Raw genomic sequence first — 15,764 nt, 5'->3', positions numbered from 1 at the left:
CTTTTTAACATTTATAATTCTAAAAAATCCAATGGCCACAATATGAATTAATGTCTATTAATATCTCATTTCACATTATTAAACTACATAATACAGTTTACACATACACTCATAATAACTATGAAAAAGGTTTATTGACAAAGTATATTTTATGTTAATTTACACATACCCACACACACAATATATGTGGGATGAAAAGACTACTTAGACCCTTATCAGAGTTGCAGACGGGGGTGTATGTAGTTAATGAGGTTCATCAGGCAAAGGAAAGAAATGAAGGAAAACAAGCTTATACAAGCTTTATGAATCATTTTTTTAATACATTATGTACATCCATTTCTTCCGCAAACGCAGGAACTCTTTGCTTTACATCTTTACAGTGTTCCATTTGTTAAGCAAAAGAAAGAGGCCGGTTCCAGAGAAAGAAACAAATGATTATAGTTACAGCAGTCCAGTAAAAGAAAACATCGCAAAGACAGAACATGGAAAGGAACAGTGGCATGTTCATCAGTACAGACCCTGAACAGACGCATGTTCATCAGTACAGACCCTGAACAGACTTCATCAGTACAGACCCTGAACAGACGCATGTTCATCAGTACAGACCCTGAACAGACTTCATCAGTACAGACCCTGAATAGACGCATGTTCATCAGTACAGACCCTGAACATATGTACGTTCATCAGTACAGACCCTGAACAGAAGTTCGTTCATCAGTACAGACTCTGAACAGACGTTCGTTCATCAGTACAGACTCTGAACAGACACACGTTCATCAGTACAGACCCTGAACAGACACACGTTCATCAGTACAGACCCTCAAGGCTTCAGGTGACCACTGCTGCCACACCTGGCCTGTAATGTTTTAAGCCATATTCTGCCCTTCGCCTATTTACCCCTACTTGGCAAACTTATATTTAACCCCCATGAACCATCCTCACCCTCCCATGTTCCAGTTGACCCGCCTCCTTGGGTGGTAAAATATAATTTTCCTGCTGTGCTTTCTGTGGGATTGTTTCCATAGCAACAGGCAACCAGTGACTGGACCTAAAAAACTGAAGACTGTTAACATGAGTGTTGTATTAAGGGGCTTTGCTAGCATTACATGGTAACCAACACAGGTACAGGAAACTATTAGAAGCTCTAGCAACACACAAGTTTCAAGAAAAAATGTTTCTGCAGACTAGAATTACATAACGGAGATCCTCAACTTTCTGGCAAATTGACAGGGAGTTATCTGGCAATATACTGGAATTTATTCTTATTTTTCTACACCAATAGCAGTGTGCTGCAAACATAAAAGGCTCATACTGTGGTCAGTACAGAGATGATGTCACATCCTCTGAAAGCTGCTTTCACCCTGATTGGCTTAAACACTCGCTGTTTGTATGTTGGGATCAGAATTGTGTCTCAGTTTGCAGTTTAAGTGTTTTTGTAAACATCTTAGTTATTAAATATTTTTCATAGAATTTCTGTTACAAAATCATCACAAAATATCCCCCAGATGTTATTTACAGTAAATACACTTTACAACTTTACACTTATTAAAATGTTATTTAAAAAAAATCTTTTTCCTTCAGAAGAAAAATCTTAAGAGCTTTTTGTTTAACCTGTGGATGTTGCACCATTGGGCTATTGTTACTCCTGCTACCACGGGTTTATTAGTCTGCTAAGTGCTGAAAGTGAGTTGGTTGTTACATCTGAGAAAGGCCAAACAGATCAGAAATTAGAACAGCTTTCAGAGGTGTGAAGCATCTCTCTGTACGGTCAGCTTGGGTGGTCACCTTTCCATGGGCTGCCAAACTGTTCAGTAAATTAAATAAACCACATTAGTCACTTCTTAGGAAAAACAAAAGATGTCAATCATGCCTCGTCAGATCTTCACATGCTGACAGCGAAGAGCTTCTCGGCGACCGTCATCGGTGCAGCATAAGGGATAAAATAAGGATGCAGCATTTTTACCTTTTAATTCCTTAGTTTGTACTTCAACGTATTCTTGTTTGTCTTGTTCATATAATAATTTTATTGCTCAAATGAATGGCCCTTGGGCTTGATCTCCGAATGACTCCTTTAAATACAGAATTGATCATTGAACTCCCCAAAAGACAAACGGCAGCAAAGTAAAAGCAAAGAACACCTTTGGCAGATTCAACGAAAAAAAGTACTCATTGATACATTAGAATATGGTGTATCATACATTTGCATATGGTACATACTTTCTATTAGCAATAAGCAGTAAATAACACTTCAAAATAAATCCATAAAAAGTCAAAATACAGCTGATTTGTTTTAAGTGCTTCTGCATTCTTGGCACCTGCAGCCATGATCCAGAGTGCTTTTAACCAGAGGAGTATATTGGGGAGGGGAGGGGATCCACTCCTTGGTGCCTTGGCTTGTACCAACGTTCCTCTGGGGGAGGAATGCTGTGGAAGCAGTGCTTCCAAGGCTTTCTTCCATTGTGAATCCTCTGTGCACCCCCTGTCCTCTTAAAAGTGGAACATTCCTTTAGCAGCCATCTTCTCATGCAAGTTACTTAGGTCCATGTGAATGTTTCACATTACTAATAATTTCCAGCTTGTCATTCGGATACATATCGTGAACATTTATGTACAAAAGACACGCTTGGATGCTGCTGTGCATTTTAAATGCAATGGGAAATTTAGCTGCTCATAACCGTTTCCTTGGCTCAATTGGTTTGATTTTCTTTTTGAGAACTTGAAGGTAAACAGTTGAGATTCTCACGCTATGACACAAGTCTAGAGACTCAGCGTAGTAAAGCTTAATCAGCCCCTCCTTCCTCCCTCCGTCTCAAGATCCAGCAACAGCCAACAGTCCCTAAGCTTCACTGTCCAAACTGCTACGCACATCAAAACAGCGTCCAACATTAAGCCATAAGTCACAAGTTACTCAAAACTTAGCAACATGCTTACCATGTTCAACCAGATGCACGTTGAGCCTTGAATTACTAGAGCCTTTTGCGTGAGCAAAAGCATTCTGTGCCCATGCAAACACACACCTAAGTACTGGTTGGCGTTTGAAACGAGCACCGTTCGCCAGCTGTTCTTGGTTTTGGCTGTTGCTAGCAATTCTGACACATGCTGTCATGTGGATGACACACATTTCAGTAGCAGTAGAGGCGGTTTCGTTACAGGATGCTAAGAGCCTTTAGCACTGTGTTCAGCCTCAATCTGTCCTGGAGCTTGAACAATGCAGCTTGCCTTTTACACTCAGTAATTCACATCTGCCAACATGGTGAATGTTTATCTTAACATATTGAACAGGATACACTGTTACAGAAAAAAACTGACATTTGTGCATTTTGGGTTTTAGTCGGTTCTTTGCAAACGTGCACTAGGTCAACAACGAAGGCGGCGCCTTGGTATTGTTTGTTGTTGCTGTTGGTGTGCTCTTGGTAGGAGGCATATGACACTGTGGAGGTTTTTGAATGTCTTTTTCAGTAAGTAAGTAAGGGGTAGTGGGTTCATATAAGGCTTTTTTGAAAGATTTGTATACAAATGTTATGTCACATACCAGTTATCCCAGTATGTTCTGGAAAAGGAGCTGCATGCAAAGTGTTTAGTTCAGGTTTCATTTAATTAATATTTTATTTTCTTCATGAATCAGTGGTAAACACTGAAAAACTTTTCATTGTTCAATTTATCACAGTAGCTCATTTCCTTGTTTCTGAATTGATTTTTCAAAAGTTTTAACCACACTGGCTTTCATGCCTAAGTGGAGAAACACAGGTTGGGTTGTTTTCGTTACAGAAGCCACGAGTGCATAAAACCAGCAGTAAACAGTGATCATGCAGTCTCAAACATTCTCTCACAAGTTCACCATTGTATTAGCAAAACCTGCAAATTAGCAAAGTCTCCGTTGTTTGTTTCATTTCACGTGTGTCTCCTTTAAGTGGCATCACTAGCCTGTCAGCTGTGAGTCTAGGCAGCAGCATTCATTAAAAAAAAAAACAAAAAAAGAGACAAAATCAAAATTAGACATCCCCATTAGTTCAGTTTCTTTGAAAGCATTTTGACAGGGGTCTGTCTTTGGGTTTCAACAGTATAGTGCTACAATCAAGGAACCTGGTATGTGTGAGGTCAAATTTAAACAAGTGAGTGATTAAATTTAATGTTAGTTCGAAAACGGTCTGTGGTTTTTCTGTGGTTTGCTGGTTTTACTGTAAGAAGCCATTTGTGTCATAAAACACATCATAAAAAAGATTTTATCACTGGTCTTGAATTGTGAAATATGCCTAATGCTGAATTCAGCTTAATAAATTCTAGGACTTCTTACAGAAAAAATAATATTCACCACCTTGATAACTTTTGGTGAAAACAACTTAAAAGTACATTAAACAAATAACATAAAAAAATTCCACTGTTAAGACTTCAATTCTGATAGATCATGTTTCTTTAAACATTTTCATTCAAAGTCATGTTTCATGCAGAACAGTAGTTTCTTTTAACAAAGACTCACATTGTTATATGTTTTGCTAAAGAAGAAGCTTCTTCTACGTATTTCGAACAGAGTTTACTTCTTTTTCAGACAGGCACTGCACACACCAGGTACAGAGGCATGCCAAACACTTGCATTGCTTTTGCATTCTACTTTTGGCAGCTGTGATGTCATGGAAGCAGCGAGCAGGGAGGATGCCACTCGCATGCCATTCGATGCCAGTCCACATCTGCCTTTCACGGCTCCCTCACCCAGCCAATCAGGGTTCTTCACTGCTGCTATGACATCACAGAGGGGACTTTTAGGGAAAGTACAAGCTTCAATGGAGAAAAAGCAGCGCGACAAGGCTCAGTGGCGCATGCAAAGATGGGAGTGGGGTCAGGGGGTGGGGTTAAGGGGTGGGAGGGGTCTGGCCCAGGGTTGCAGTCAGATTAATGGGTCAAGTCAAGGAAAATTGCCAAGGGTCATGGGGGGTTGTTGTTTGGAGTGGGGATTTTTTTTGTTGTTGTTTTGTTTTGTTTGTTTGGTTTTTTTTGTTGTTTGTTTTATTTTTTCAGTGTGTTACTTTTTAAGTCACATTTTATTTCTTAACTTTATACAAGATATGTCACAAATGAGGCTTGCTGTGGTTTGTATCTCTCCCTTTGCTGGTACTGTGATAGGAGGATGGAGGTGGAGAGAGATTACTGTCATTTCTGTCATGTAACATGTCTTCATATATTTCTTGGAGTCAATGTGTTGTCAATACACAATATTGTGCATATTGTATTTTTATGTTAGACATAGAGTTTTAGATATTTTGTATTCATGCAGTGAATGTTTTTATTCTGATTTGTGCTTAAGTGGTCAAATTTATATTTAATCCAAAACATTGCTTAGAAGTCAACCAAATTATATCCAAATTCCTTGAATGTGAGTTCTCACTGCTGTATCTTTAGAATTTTAGTATGGCATGCAAAAACAGCAGTATTAAAAGAACATTATAGCTTTCAATACTTGGACAGTATTATTACAATCCATAGTTTTCTTTTATGCTAATGATAAAATTATTATTATGTCAGTATTCAGTCAAGAACTATATGATTAATGGAAATGGTCAAATTTTAGTGAAATTTAGTTGAATTTCTGTAACAATCACATTTATTTAAATCCAAATTACATTTCACTGACTGCACAATCGTATCTGCTCAATTGAGGAAAAAAATTTGTATTTAATAGAGGAGTGTGGGTGTTTTTTTGGGGTAATATTAAAAGATTGTACTAAAACTATATATATATATATATATATATATATATATATATATATATATATATATATATATATATATATATACAGTATATATATATATATATATATATATATATATATATATATATATATATATATATATATATATAACCATTACATTGTACAATATTTTAATGTGTGTGTGTGTGTAATGTGTGTGTGTGTGTGTGTGTGTGTGTGTGTGTGTGTGTGTGTGTGCGCGTGTGTGTGTGTGCGTGCATGTGCGGGGCTTCTTGCCTTTTCACAGTTCGCTGTTTTTCTCTTTCTGTTTTTAAGACACATAAAGGACGTACTGTGCTTCAGTCAAACACATCATGTCATCGAGTGCTAGAGTTGCCTTCCCTATGTCTGAAGTTCAGGACGTGCATGTATGTAAATCCAGGTGTGATACCTGTAAGAGTAGATTGGGCCTGAACTGCATCCATCCATTGTTCTCCTCTACACCCCTGCATTTATTCTGCATCTTTCAAAAAGGTCCATGCTATAGGTGTGGGATCAGGCCTCACGACGGATGTAAAGGAGAGTCTGACAGACCGACCTGTGGCCTGGGTTTGTAATGTGGGTGTTTGTGTAGGGAAGTTTCTCTTATTAAGAGAACAGTGTCTACACCATATATAAAATTACTTTAGAGGTTCAATTGACATTAATTTTTGTGGGTTAAAAGATAACAGAACGAATGGATGGACGAATGTCAGCTAACTTAGAAAAAGAAACAAAAAAAAAGTAAAACAGTATGACAGAAACTTAGTTTAAGCATGAGTAGAAATTGTTGTAGAAAGCACTTACGCCCTTTTTAAAAAATCGTAATTTTAGAAGTGAACTACGTTTGTGGGTTTGTGTGACTTGAGGGTTGTTGTTGCCGTTCATGCTCTCACGTTCTCTCCTGTTCACTCTTACGTTAACGCTTTCGCACTCTTACTCTTCGTGAAGCTGTAGCCGATAACGGCTGTAACGGATCTGGAAGAAGAGCCTCTCCATTGCTGAGCGGCTCATCCCAGGAAGAGTGTAGTCCTCACTCTCGCCCACCCTCTGGAAACCCAGTGATTCATACAGCTTGTGGGCGGCCATCTTGACAGCTGTCGTTCCCAGAACCACGGCTGAGTAGTTGTTGAGCATGGCAAATTCTAGAACGCGCCGCCCCAGCGCCTTGGCGATGCCCTTCCCACGGAAACGAGAGTCCACAGACATGCGGCGAAGCTCCACGGTGTTGTCGTCTTCTCGTCCCTGTGCCGCTACGATGCCCACCACGCGCCCCTCCAGAACCGCCACCCAGAAGCAGGAACCTGCAGAAGCACAACAGGAGGAACCAGTTCAGAAAGTGCTGACTCAGGAAGGAAAATGGCAGTTTTAATTCCATCATAATTGACAATTTATGGATGTGTTCACTCGCATTTGCACAGGTTAAAGAGCGTTTTTTAATAATAAAGGACATTTGGGTCCTGTTCTCCACCAGTTCACTCCAGTCTCGGTGTGCTGCCTTACAGAACCCCTCGAGCAGGCTGAATTACAGACATGCACAGATGACCTCCCTGTTCATTGTCCATTTGATTACAAACATTTCTCATGTATTATTGAGATATTACTGACCATGTGGTATTAAAGAATGTAATAAATAATAAATTATTTTTGAAGATGAAGCACGTGCCAAGAAAGTGTCTGACATTACAAGACTGAGGATCCAAAATTAGATGCATACAGTTAACCAAGGCAGTGTTCTGTGAACACGTGCCCCCAGGCTGAGTTATCTGATACACGTGTGTACGTATGTGAAACTGTAGAATCAGCACACGTTACTCAGCTTCATGATATTATGCCAGACTGGATAAAACCATGTGTCAGGCTGTTCACTATAGGGGAAGTGGTGCTACAGGCATTAGCAAAGGCCCATTGGGAATCATCATGAGAGAATAGCAAGAAAATATTAAGAAGCAAGATTCAAATGACTTGTGCGTGGAGATCTTTGCAGTTATGAATGTTTGAGACTCCTAACTAACTAACCAACCAAAAGAAGCCTGAATGCGCCTTATCATAAGGGACAACACGGTTGTCCCTGTTTGTCCACAGAATTCCTGTTTGGAGGATTTTAGGGATTCTTGAGAATTACAGGATTAAGTAGATCATATGTTTCCAACAATCCAGCATTTCTGAAGATACAAAGTAAATGAAGATGTCGGTAATCTTTTTACATCATATTTTATGTCTAGACTAAAATAACAAAAATAATATGTGTTGAATGCAGCGTTGGTGAATGCCAGCTGCTTCTGTAATGTCTATGTCCAGCCACAGACATCAGCCCTGCTATGGTTCAGAGACCCAGGAGATTAACACAGGGAGGCAGTATTGAACATGCCTGTCACCCCAATGATAAAGGAGAATACAGAGAAAGAGAGTGAGAGAGAAAGTGTGTGTGTGTGTGTGTGTGTGTGTGTGGTTTCAGCTCTACCATCTGTTATGAAAGCACTGGAGCCAGCAAGAGTGTGTGTGTGTGTGCGTGTGTGCGTGTGTGTTAATTTGGTATACAAGTTCTGCTGCCCTGTGTTGTTTTCTATTTCATTAAACAAAATTAACAGATAAATTAAACATTATTGAAGACAACCAGACCCACAATGACTATAATGGTTAATTGATTATATTATTAAGTGCTATTTGTGCTGTAAGTGATGTTTGGCCTGGGAGCGGGTCTAGTCCGCATTATGTGACATGCTGCATCTCTGCGGTGTTTCCACATCTTTCAGACCCCTCCCCATTGTGGGTGGGCCTAGTGACCAGAGAGCATGCTGGGATGTGTGGAACCGCCCATCACGTTCACCCCAGTGAGGCAGTCAGCAATTTTAGATTGTCTACTCAATACAACACAATCAAACCACAACATGGGCCTGAGAACATATGTCACTGTTTCATCTGCTGTGTTTAGCTGATCATGATAAAATTTTCTTGCATGTAGAAATAAAGGAAGCGCTACATGCAAACTCTTTATATTTTTTGCACAATTACATTACAAATTTGCTTGTCACAAAATATACTTTGACATACTGAAAAGAAATTGTTATTGTAATATTTCCCGACATTGCTGTATTGTCTCACACACACTCTGATCAGCCTTAATATTTTACACACCAATTAATTACATTCTGCATCCTTACACCATCACACCATATTTACATGTCACAAACCATGCTACAATGCTACACATGCACACACACACTCCCTGCTTTGTTCTGTGCACGTGTGTGTGTGTGTGTGTGTGTGTGTGTGTGAGAGAGAGAGGGAGGGATGGCTCCATTAACCGTGATGCTATTACTGTGAGAGTATTAATCACTATTGAGTTGCAGCCCGTGGTGTGCATACATTAGGGGTTTACATCTAGTTTTACAGCGTTCTTTGACACCCTATTCTGCTGCATTGATTGCCACCTTGCATACCACTACCGAGTACGTCTGTGTATATATTTGTGTACAACAAATGTCTATGTGCAAGTTTTGTAGCTTAAATGTACCACTGTCCCAGGTCTTCTCTGTAGTACGGTCCTACATTAGTCCACCACACTGTCTCTCTCTGCATGTCAGCAGAGCTCGGACAGTTTCTGCTAGCTCACTTAAATAATTAATGAGGCTCGCACACGTAGAGGTGGCAGCTGTAATGTCGTAAATACCACTGGCCTTCTGTACGCCTCACTTACACGCTGTGGTTCAATCTCATCGTACAACTACACAAAGGTGTAACGCACACAAACACAGACGTGGGAGTTTAAAGAAGCCGGTGTGACCAGCACGCAAGTTAAAATGCAACGCAGATGTGTCAAGGAGGTTGTTCTAACAGGTTCCTTTTCTTACATATTCAGAAGCTCTCTGTTGTCACCCCTGATGAAGGAACTCCTAAATGTACGATTGCTCTGGAAACTTCACTATAACTTCAGATATTTTGAATATCTACACGTGATCACACATTATTATTTTTATCATAAATAATTCTAGCTAATTCTGAATTGTGATAGTAAAGATATCCAAAGTAAAAATGACATCTAAATTTACGAAGGAGGCTTTTTAAAGCTAACTTGTGCCTATAGAGCATAATTGCTATTATTACAGTGGCACATCGTATTAAGCGTTCTTGTGTTACCAATATCTCAATGGCATATAACCTCTAACCCTATAAGTGTCCAGAATGCCTCTCTGTGTGGACACATCAGAGGAGCATGTCTCTGACCATGTCTCCTGCACCAGCACCTGCTCGCGAGAGCGGAGAGGGGAAGGGAAGCTTCCTCACTGTGAGATGGAGCCGGCCAGGGAGGGAGGGAGCTTCCCCAGGGAGACCCCTTTGTCTGCTCGCTGCCAGTACTCAAAACCGCCCCTCTCTCTCTCTCTCTCTCTCTCTATCTCTCTCTCTCACACACACAAACAGAGCCTCTGCTATGCTCCTCCTCCCCCAACTTCCATATTCTCTCTCCTTTTCTTTTTCTTTTTTGCTGCAAAAATAACAAAAACCTGAACCAAGGAAATGAATCAGATGGAGTCTTCGAAGAAAGCCACAACAGTCTCTGCCTCACCAATGTGTCTTTTACTTGTTACATTTCCCTAATACCTCTCATAAATACACCCAACCTTCTGCTTAAGATTGTAGAATTTGTATAATTTATGACTAGTTCTGGCTAGTAGTCAAAGTTGTGTTCGGTCAATTGGGTGCTTGAGAACAGAGCACTTCATAGACTTCACTGCTCTTAATCACGGTGGGGAGGCCAGTCGTGAATCAAAGCTAATATACACTGCAGCTGTGGATTCTGATCTCCCACTAGGCAACGTGTTATCTGCCTGGTTAGGCGATTACTGGTAGGTGTACTATAATATAAAGAAGTCAGGAAGTGAGGCTGCTTCTTTCCAGGGGCCCTGTTGATATGCATAAGTGACCTGGCCACATAAGGCTTTCCTTTGTTATAAACACTTGGACACCTGGCCCTTAGTAAGAATATTTCCTTTGTCCTGGCACATGCACACACATACAATTTAGGAAAGGTTTAAATATTGCTTGGTTACATTGTGCAGGGATCAGGCATGGCTGATGTTTACACACACGAGTGCGCGCGCACGTGCGTTCGTGTGTGTGTGTGTGTGTGTGTGTGGTGCATGACCTGGTCTATTTACCCTGACTGAGCCTGCAGTGATTCTGTGCTTTAGGGGGAAACAGACATGTGGCCATGGGCAGTGTACGTTTTTACTTTTAATCATCTAATATAAGTGTTTATGGCCTAAATACTAATCTGTTTACAATATTTTAATTTCTCACATTGTTATACACACACTTCATATTGCTGCTAAAATTGTCTATGAATGTATGCTGGAATGTCCTTTCCCAATTTATTTGTAAGCAAATATTACCATCACCAGACATGACTAATGGATACCTTAATGTGACTGGACTAATCAAAGCCTACGTCCCACATCCTCAGGCAGAAGTGAGCGATCACAGATGAGATCAAGTAGGTCCCTTTTTTTCCTCGTTTGCTCTTCTGATCACATATTTTTAAACTATGCACCATGATCACAGGTCTTAAAACGCATGCTCGGACAATTTTAATTACATCCAGTGGGAAATGTTGGATATCGCGACAAAAAACGGCCCAGAATGCCTCTGATTGTATCTTTCAGACCCAAGCAGCAAAAATGAGTCTCATCATTCTTGGTGCTCTGCGGCAGCAAAGTGCACATCAGCGATTTTTTCCGCCCTCCTGCGATCAATACACCCACGTGACCCTGAGCCGAGGGACACGGCCCAAGCCGAGCAACAGACTTGCTGCATATTTTATAAGTTCACCGCATCACCGCCGCAGCCGGCCCGGCTCGGAGGAAGCCGTTTGGGGCAGGTGCTACCTCGCACCCCCCCCCCCCCCCCCCCCCCTCCTGGATGAAGGTGGAGGTGGTGGTGGTGGTGGTGGTGGAGGGAGGACTGGGTGGTGCAGGTGTGTCTAGCCGCTAGGTGCTTGCCCTACTCTAGCACACACACAACTCAAACCACCAGCTCAACTCTTCTCAAGAGGAACCAGGCATGACGATGCCCTGCAAGGGTTCTTCTGGACCAGAAGTGAGATGCACAGCTGTAACTGCAGGTACACTAAGGCTGTGCTGGAATATAGGGGTGCAGGTTTAAACAGGACAAGATGCTCTTCATACATTTATCACTTTGGTAAAAAAAAAAAAAATCAAAATAAATTCTCCCTCTTTATAACTGGTCCATAATTTCAATGCACTGAACTGCTGACAGTCAGTGTGTCAGCACAGCGATGCAGTCTGTCTAACTAGTGCGACTCCATATGAATATGAAAGCAGTTATGGATCCACTACAACCAATGGGTGTGTAAGGCTGGAGGTTCCCATACCTGTTGGTTTCATGTAGTATCCCTCTATGTCAGCCATGTCTGTGTGGAGGGCACAGTCCAGGTAACTGAGAATGACCTTCCTGCTGTAGTAATAACGCGTTCCCATGAGAATGAACGGCGTACAGAACGTCAGCATGATGGACTTGGTCATAACAAAGCACATTACTATGGAGAAATGGGAGAAAGATAAACGTCACCTGTCAGAAAAGAGAACCAAAAGTTTGATTTTTGGCAGAGGAGAGACACACACACACATAGAACAACATCCAATCTATTGTTAAGCAAACTTTCTTTTTAAGTGGAATACACTAAAAATTATCAGCGGTATTAAACACTGTGTATCACATTAAAAGACAATAACTGCATATTCTATTATACAGAAAAGAAGGAATGGGAGCAGTATTATTACTCAAGCAGTGCTGGAGTGATTTCCCTCACCGTGAAATTGTCTAAGACGCTGAAGACGCGGTTGCAATGTTTGTGGTCGTTTGTTGAGTTATTGACACTAGGGGGCGCCCTTGTGGGTTCAGACACACACGCTGCGCCACAATGCGCGCTTGTGTTTCTGTGGAAGGCAGAGCCGGTCCACCCCGCTGCACCACCACGCGCATTGTCTGCTGTCAGTACCGACCTGGTCTCGACTACTTGTCAAGAAAACATCGCACTCGCAAACACGCACTTTATAGGAAAGTTTGATTCTATTTTCAGGTCTCTAAAAACTGAAGAAAGCAACGGTTTTATTTTTATTTGCTCAGATTGGGGAATTTGCAAATTGGGGTTATTGGGTTTAGGTCCGGGCGGGGAGCTGTCGTGGGTTTAGGTTGGCCTAAATAATTATGTGATTTTCAGCTGCGTTTTGATTCAAACAAACTTTTTCCGATTGATGCAATTGCACAAATGCAATTTCAAAATGGTCAAGGAGAACTTATGGTCGTAGGTTGAACGTATAAAACATCTGTAATTTAAAGAACAAAAAAACTCAACAAGCGTGTAAAAAAAGCTAAATAAAATAAATATCCTTGAGTGTTTGAACCTAAAGCCCAGAACCATCCGTTCATTCCTCCTCTCAGCCGGGCGCACACCATCACTGCCGCGGACATGCACGGCATGCTTCTGAACTACCGGCTTCTTTGTGGGAGGCAAAGGTACTTCGCTTCTAATGTGCATTAACCTATGAAGCGATTATAGTCTATAGTGCGGCAAGCATGCGCTGAAATAAAAGACTACAGCTGAAAAATCAGCTCATTTCCATGTAAGATATTTTAGGTTACATATATGTTATACTTAAAGTGAACAATTCGCTGCTTCCAGTTGATGCATTGAGCAAAAGACTAGTCTACTTGCGCAATCACTGTTCACATACAAAAGATGCAAATAAATAAAACGTGTGCATTATCCACACTGCACAGTTATCCTACCTGTGAGCACCGCGTAAAGAAACTGAGTGTGTGGTTGCTGTTTTAGACCCCTAAAAGCTGAGTTGGGTATCCGCTCCATGATGCCTTCACAGAAGATGCGGTGCACCTCCGCGTGGTCCGCGCGCTCATACTCGCGTATCCAAACCTGGTCCCGTTTCACCTCCTTATGGTCCAACGCGCCGGGGCTCGACGGAGAAGATGTCCACATTTGAGAGGAGGAAACGATAAGAGAATCTTTTTTTGTCCCGGGTATGGCGTCGTGCTCGTCTGCAACTATTTTAGTCTCGCAAACCATTTTGGGAGACGAACAATGCATATGCAACTGGCCTCGAATAAACTGAAATTGGGGAGAAAATGTGAAAAAATAGACGATGGGTTTTTTGTTATGGGGAAGGAGAGGACAAAAATACGGCTGCAACCCTGAGCTTCCTCACGACCAGAAGATGCCGGCGTCGTTCAGGCGGTATTTATAGGGCCGGCGCATTCAGATTGTGGGGTAGGAGTGGTGTCCTCACCTCGCTCATTGGACATGCTCCTTCACCACATAACGGCGCTGGGGGATGTAGCTGAAAGGAGAAAATACCCTAACGTGCTTTCAGAGGGAAAAAAAGACAAAAAAAATCTTCTACCAAGCATCCTGGCGAAATTCCGCACATGTGTGTTCTGGGGGAGGGGTAGATGTTGGACCTACCGCTTCATATGAGCGTCCAAAAGTGGAGGATGCGCAACAACTATGTCTTGTGGTTATAATAGATATATTTTAATAGTGTTACCAAGCTCTCTGCGCCGCTATCACGGCCAGGACACTGATCTTGGATCATTTTATGTCGACCGGTAAGACATATAGATGTGGAAGTTGAGCTTTGACTGGACATGTGTCTCGCTGTGGAAGTGTGTGTGTGTATGAGACTGATGGTTTTGCTGCAGTGCAGTGTTGCCCATTAGGGTTTTTGTTCATGCTGGCCGCCCTTTACTCGTGGCAGTCATCACCACGGGGTTCCCGTCTCCCCTGTCTGCTGGGTTCACATAAAACTGTCTGATGCAACACATGCTTCACATACTTGGTGTAATCATTTTTAGACAATGAAAAACGCACGAGTATAAATGAACTCGGCATATTGCAATCGTCAAATGATTAATACGGAACCCCCTATCTGTTATAATGAATAAACGGGCATTCATATTTTTGCTACAAAGATAATATTTGTAGAACACATGCATTATCCATGATGAATTGTGACTGCTTCGCCAGTCATAGCGAATTTTCGCGCATTCGTTGAACATTAGACGCAATAGAGAATTGTCTTGATATGAATAAGGTCGCATTTTAATAGCATTGTACAGAACTAGTTTAAACTGGATCGGTTCCCTCCGTTTCGCTCTCCCTCCCCCTCCCCAAGACACAAAACTGCATCTCGAGTCTCTGGGTGACTGGCGATTTGGAATTAGACGCATTTCTAACAGCAACCATATAAGCCATCGGTGCAAATCGAATATGTGTAATACAAGAAAGCTTCAAACTTGCGTTGTAGTCGCCACTGACGCTGTTAACGGTTCTCTGGCTCTTTGGTCAGCATCAGCACCCGCAGACGAGCGATGCGCGCCTAGTGCTTCTGTAGCAAAGACGATGTATGCGTCAGTTAGCAAATCTAAAAAAAAAATCCTGCCGATGATTTATTATTTTTTAGAAAGTTTTATGATATGTTTTATGATATATTGCGTTAAACGTACAGCATGAATGCTTATGTCTGTTTCCGGACAATGTGTTGGCCATGAGTGGTAGTTATAATCCTTTTATGTGAATTGATCTTTTCAGTAAAAAAAACTGTAGCTGCATACATCACATTAAAAGGTAAATATAACTTCTCTTATGTAGTTTAACCCAATCTCCCAAATGCTTCTTATGATTCAGTTTTAAAAGTATATAAATGTAACTTCTATTAAATAATACATCATTTTGACTTTTGTTCTGTAATAGCCAAGAAGATTAAATTTTCAAGGTATGAATTTCAAATGCAGACATTTTCTGTTAGCTCGGTGTAGTTTTAATAAAAACAAATAATTTTGGTTAGGGACTATAGCTTGTAAACAGTGGACCCTTATGGATTTTTCAATGTCTTTTTTATCTAATACCTTCATGTCTGACCCCTGTGTGCAACGTACCCAACACTTCCTCAGTGGCACTGTGACCTTTAACATTTCAATAGCTAAGCACTCGTCTCCTCAAGGTTG

The 15,764-nt window shown here is 41.2% G+C and overlaps 1 protein-coding gene across 1 annotated transcript; it reads right to left on the bottom strand.

Moving 5' to 3' along the window:
* Positions 1-5,863: 5,863 nt before the first annotated feature.
* Positions 5,864-15,150, bottom strand: nat8l (N-acetyltransferase 8-like). Its single transcript, XM_076973444.1, has 3 exons — positions 13,533-15,150; positions 12,115-12,279; positions 5,864-7,027 (listed from the first exon to the last, which is right to left on the bottom strand). Exons 1-3 carry the CDS (start codon positions 13,846-13,848, stop codon positions 6,660-6,662), a joined length of 849 nt encoding a protein of 282 aa, XP_076829559.1. The 5' UTR covers positions 13,849-15,150; the 3' UTR covers positions 5,864-6,659.
* Positions 15,151-15,764: the final 614 nt, after the last annotated feature.

This window comes from Brachyhypopomus gauderio, chromosome 14, assembly GCF_052324685.1.
Source record: "Brachyhypopomus gauderio isolate BG-103 chromosome 14, BGAUD_0.2, whole genome shotgun sequence".
NCBI classification, from domain to species: domain Eukaryota; kingdom Metazoa; phylum Chordata; class Actinopteri; order Gymnotiformes; family Hypopomidae; genus Brachyhypopomus; species Brachyhypopomus gauderio.
Note: the sequence above shows the minus strand (reverse complement) of the source record. Positions and strands in the feature narration are given on the sequence as shown.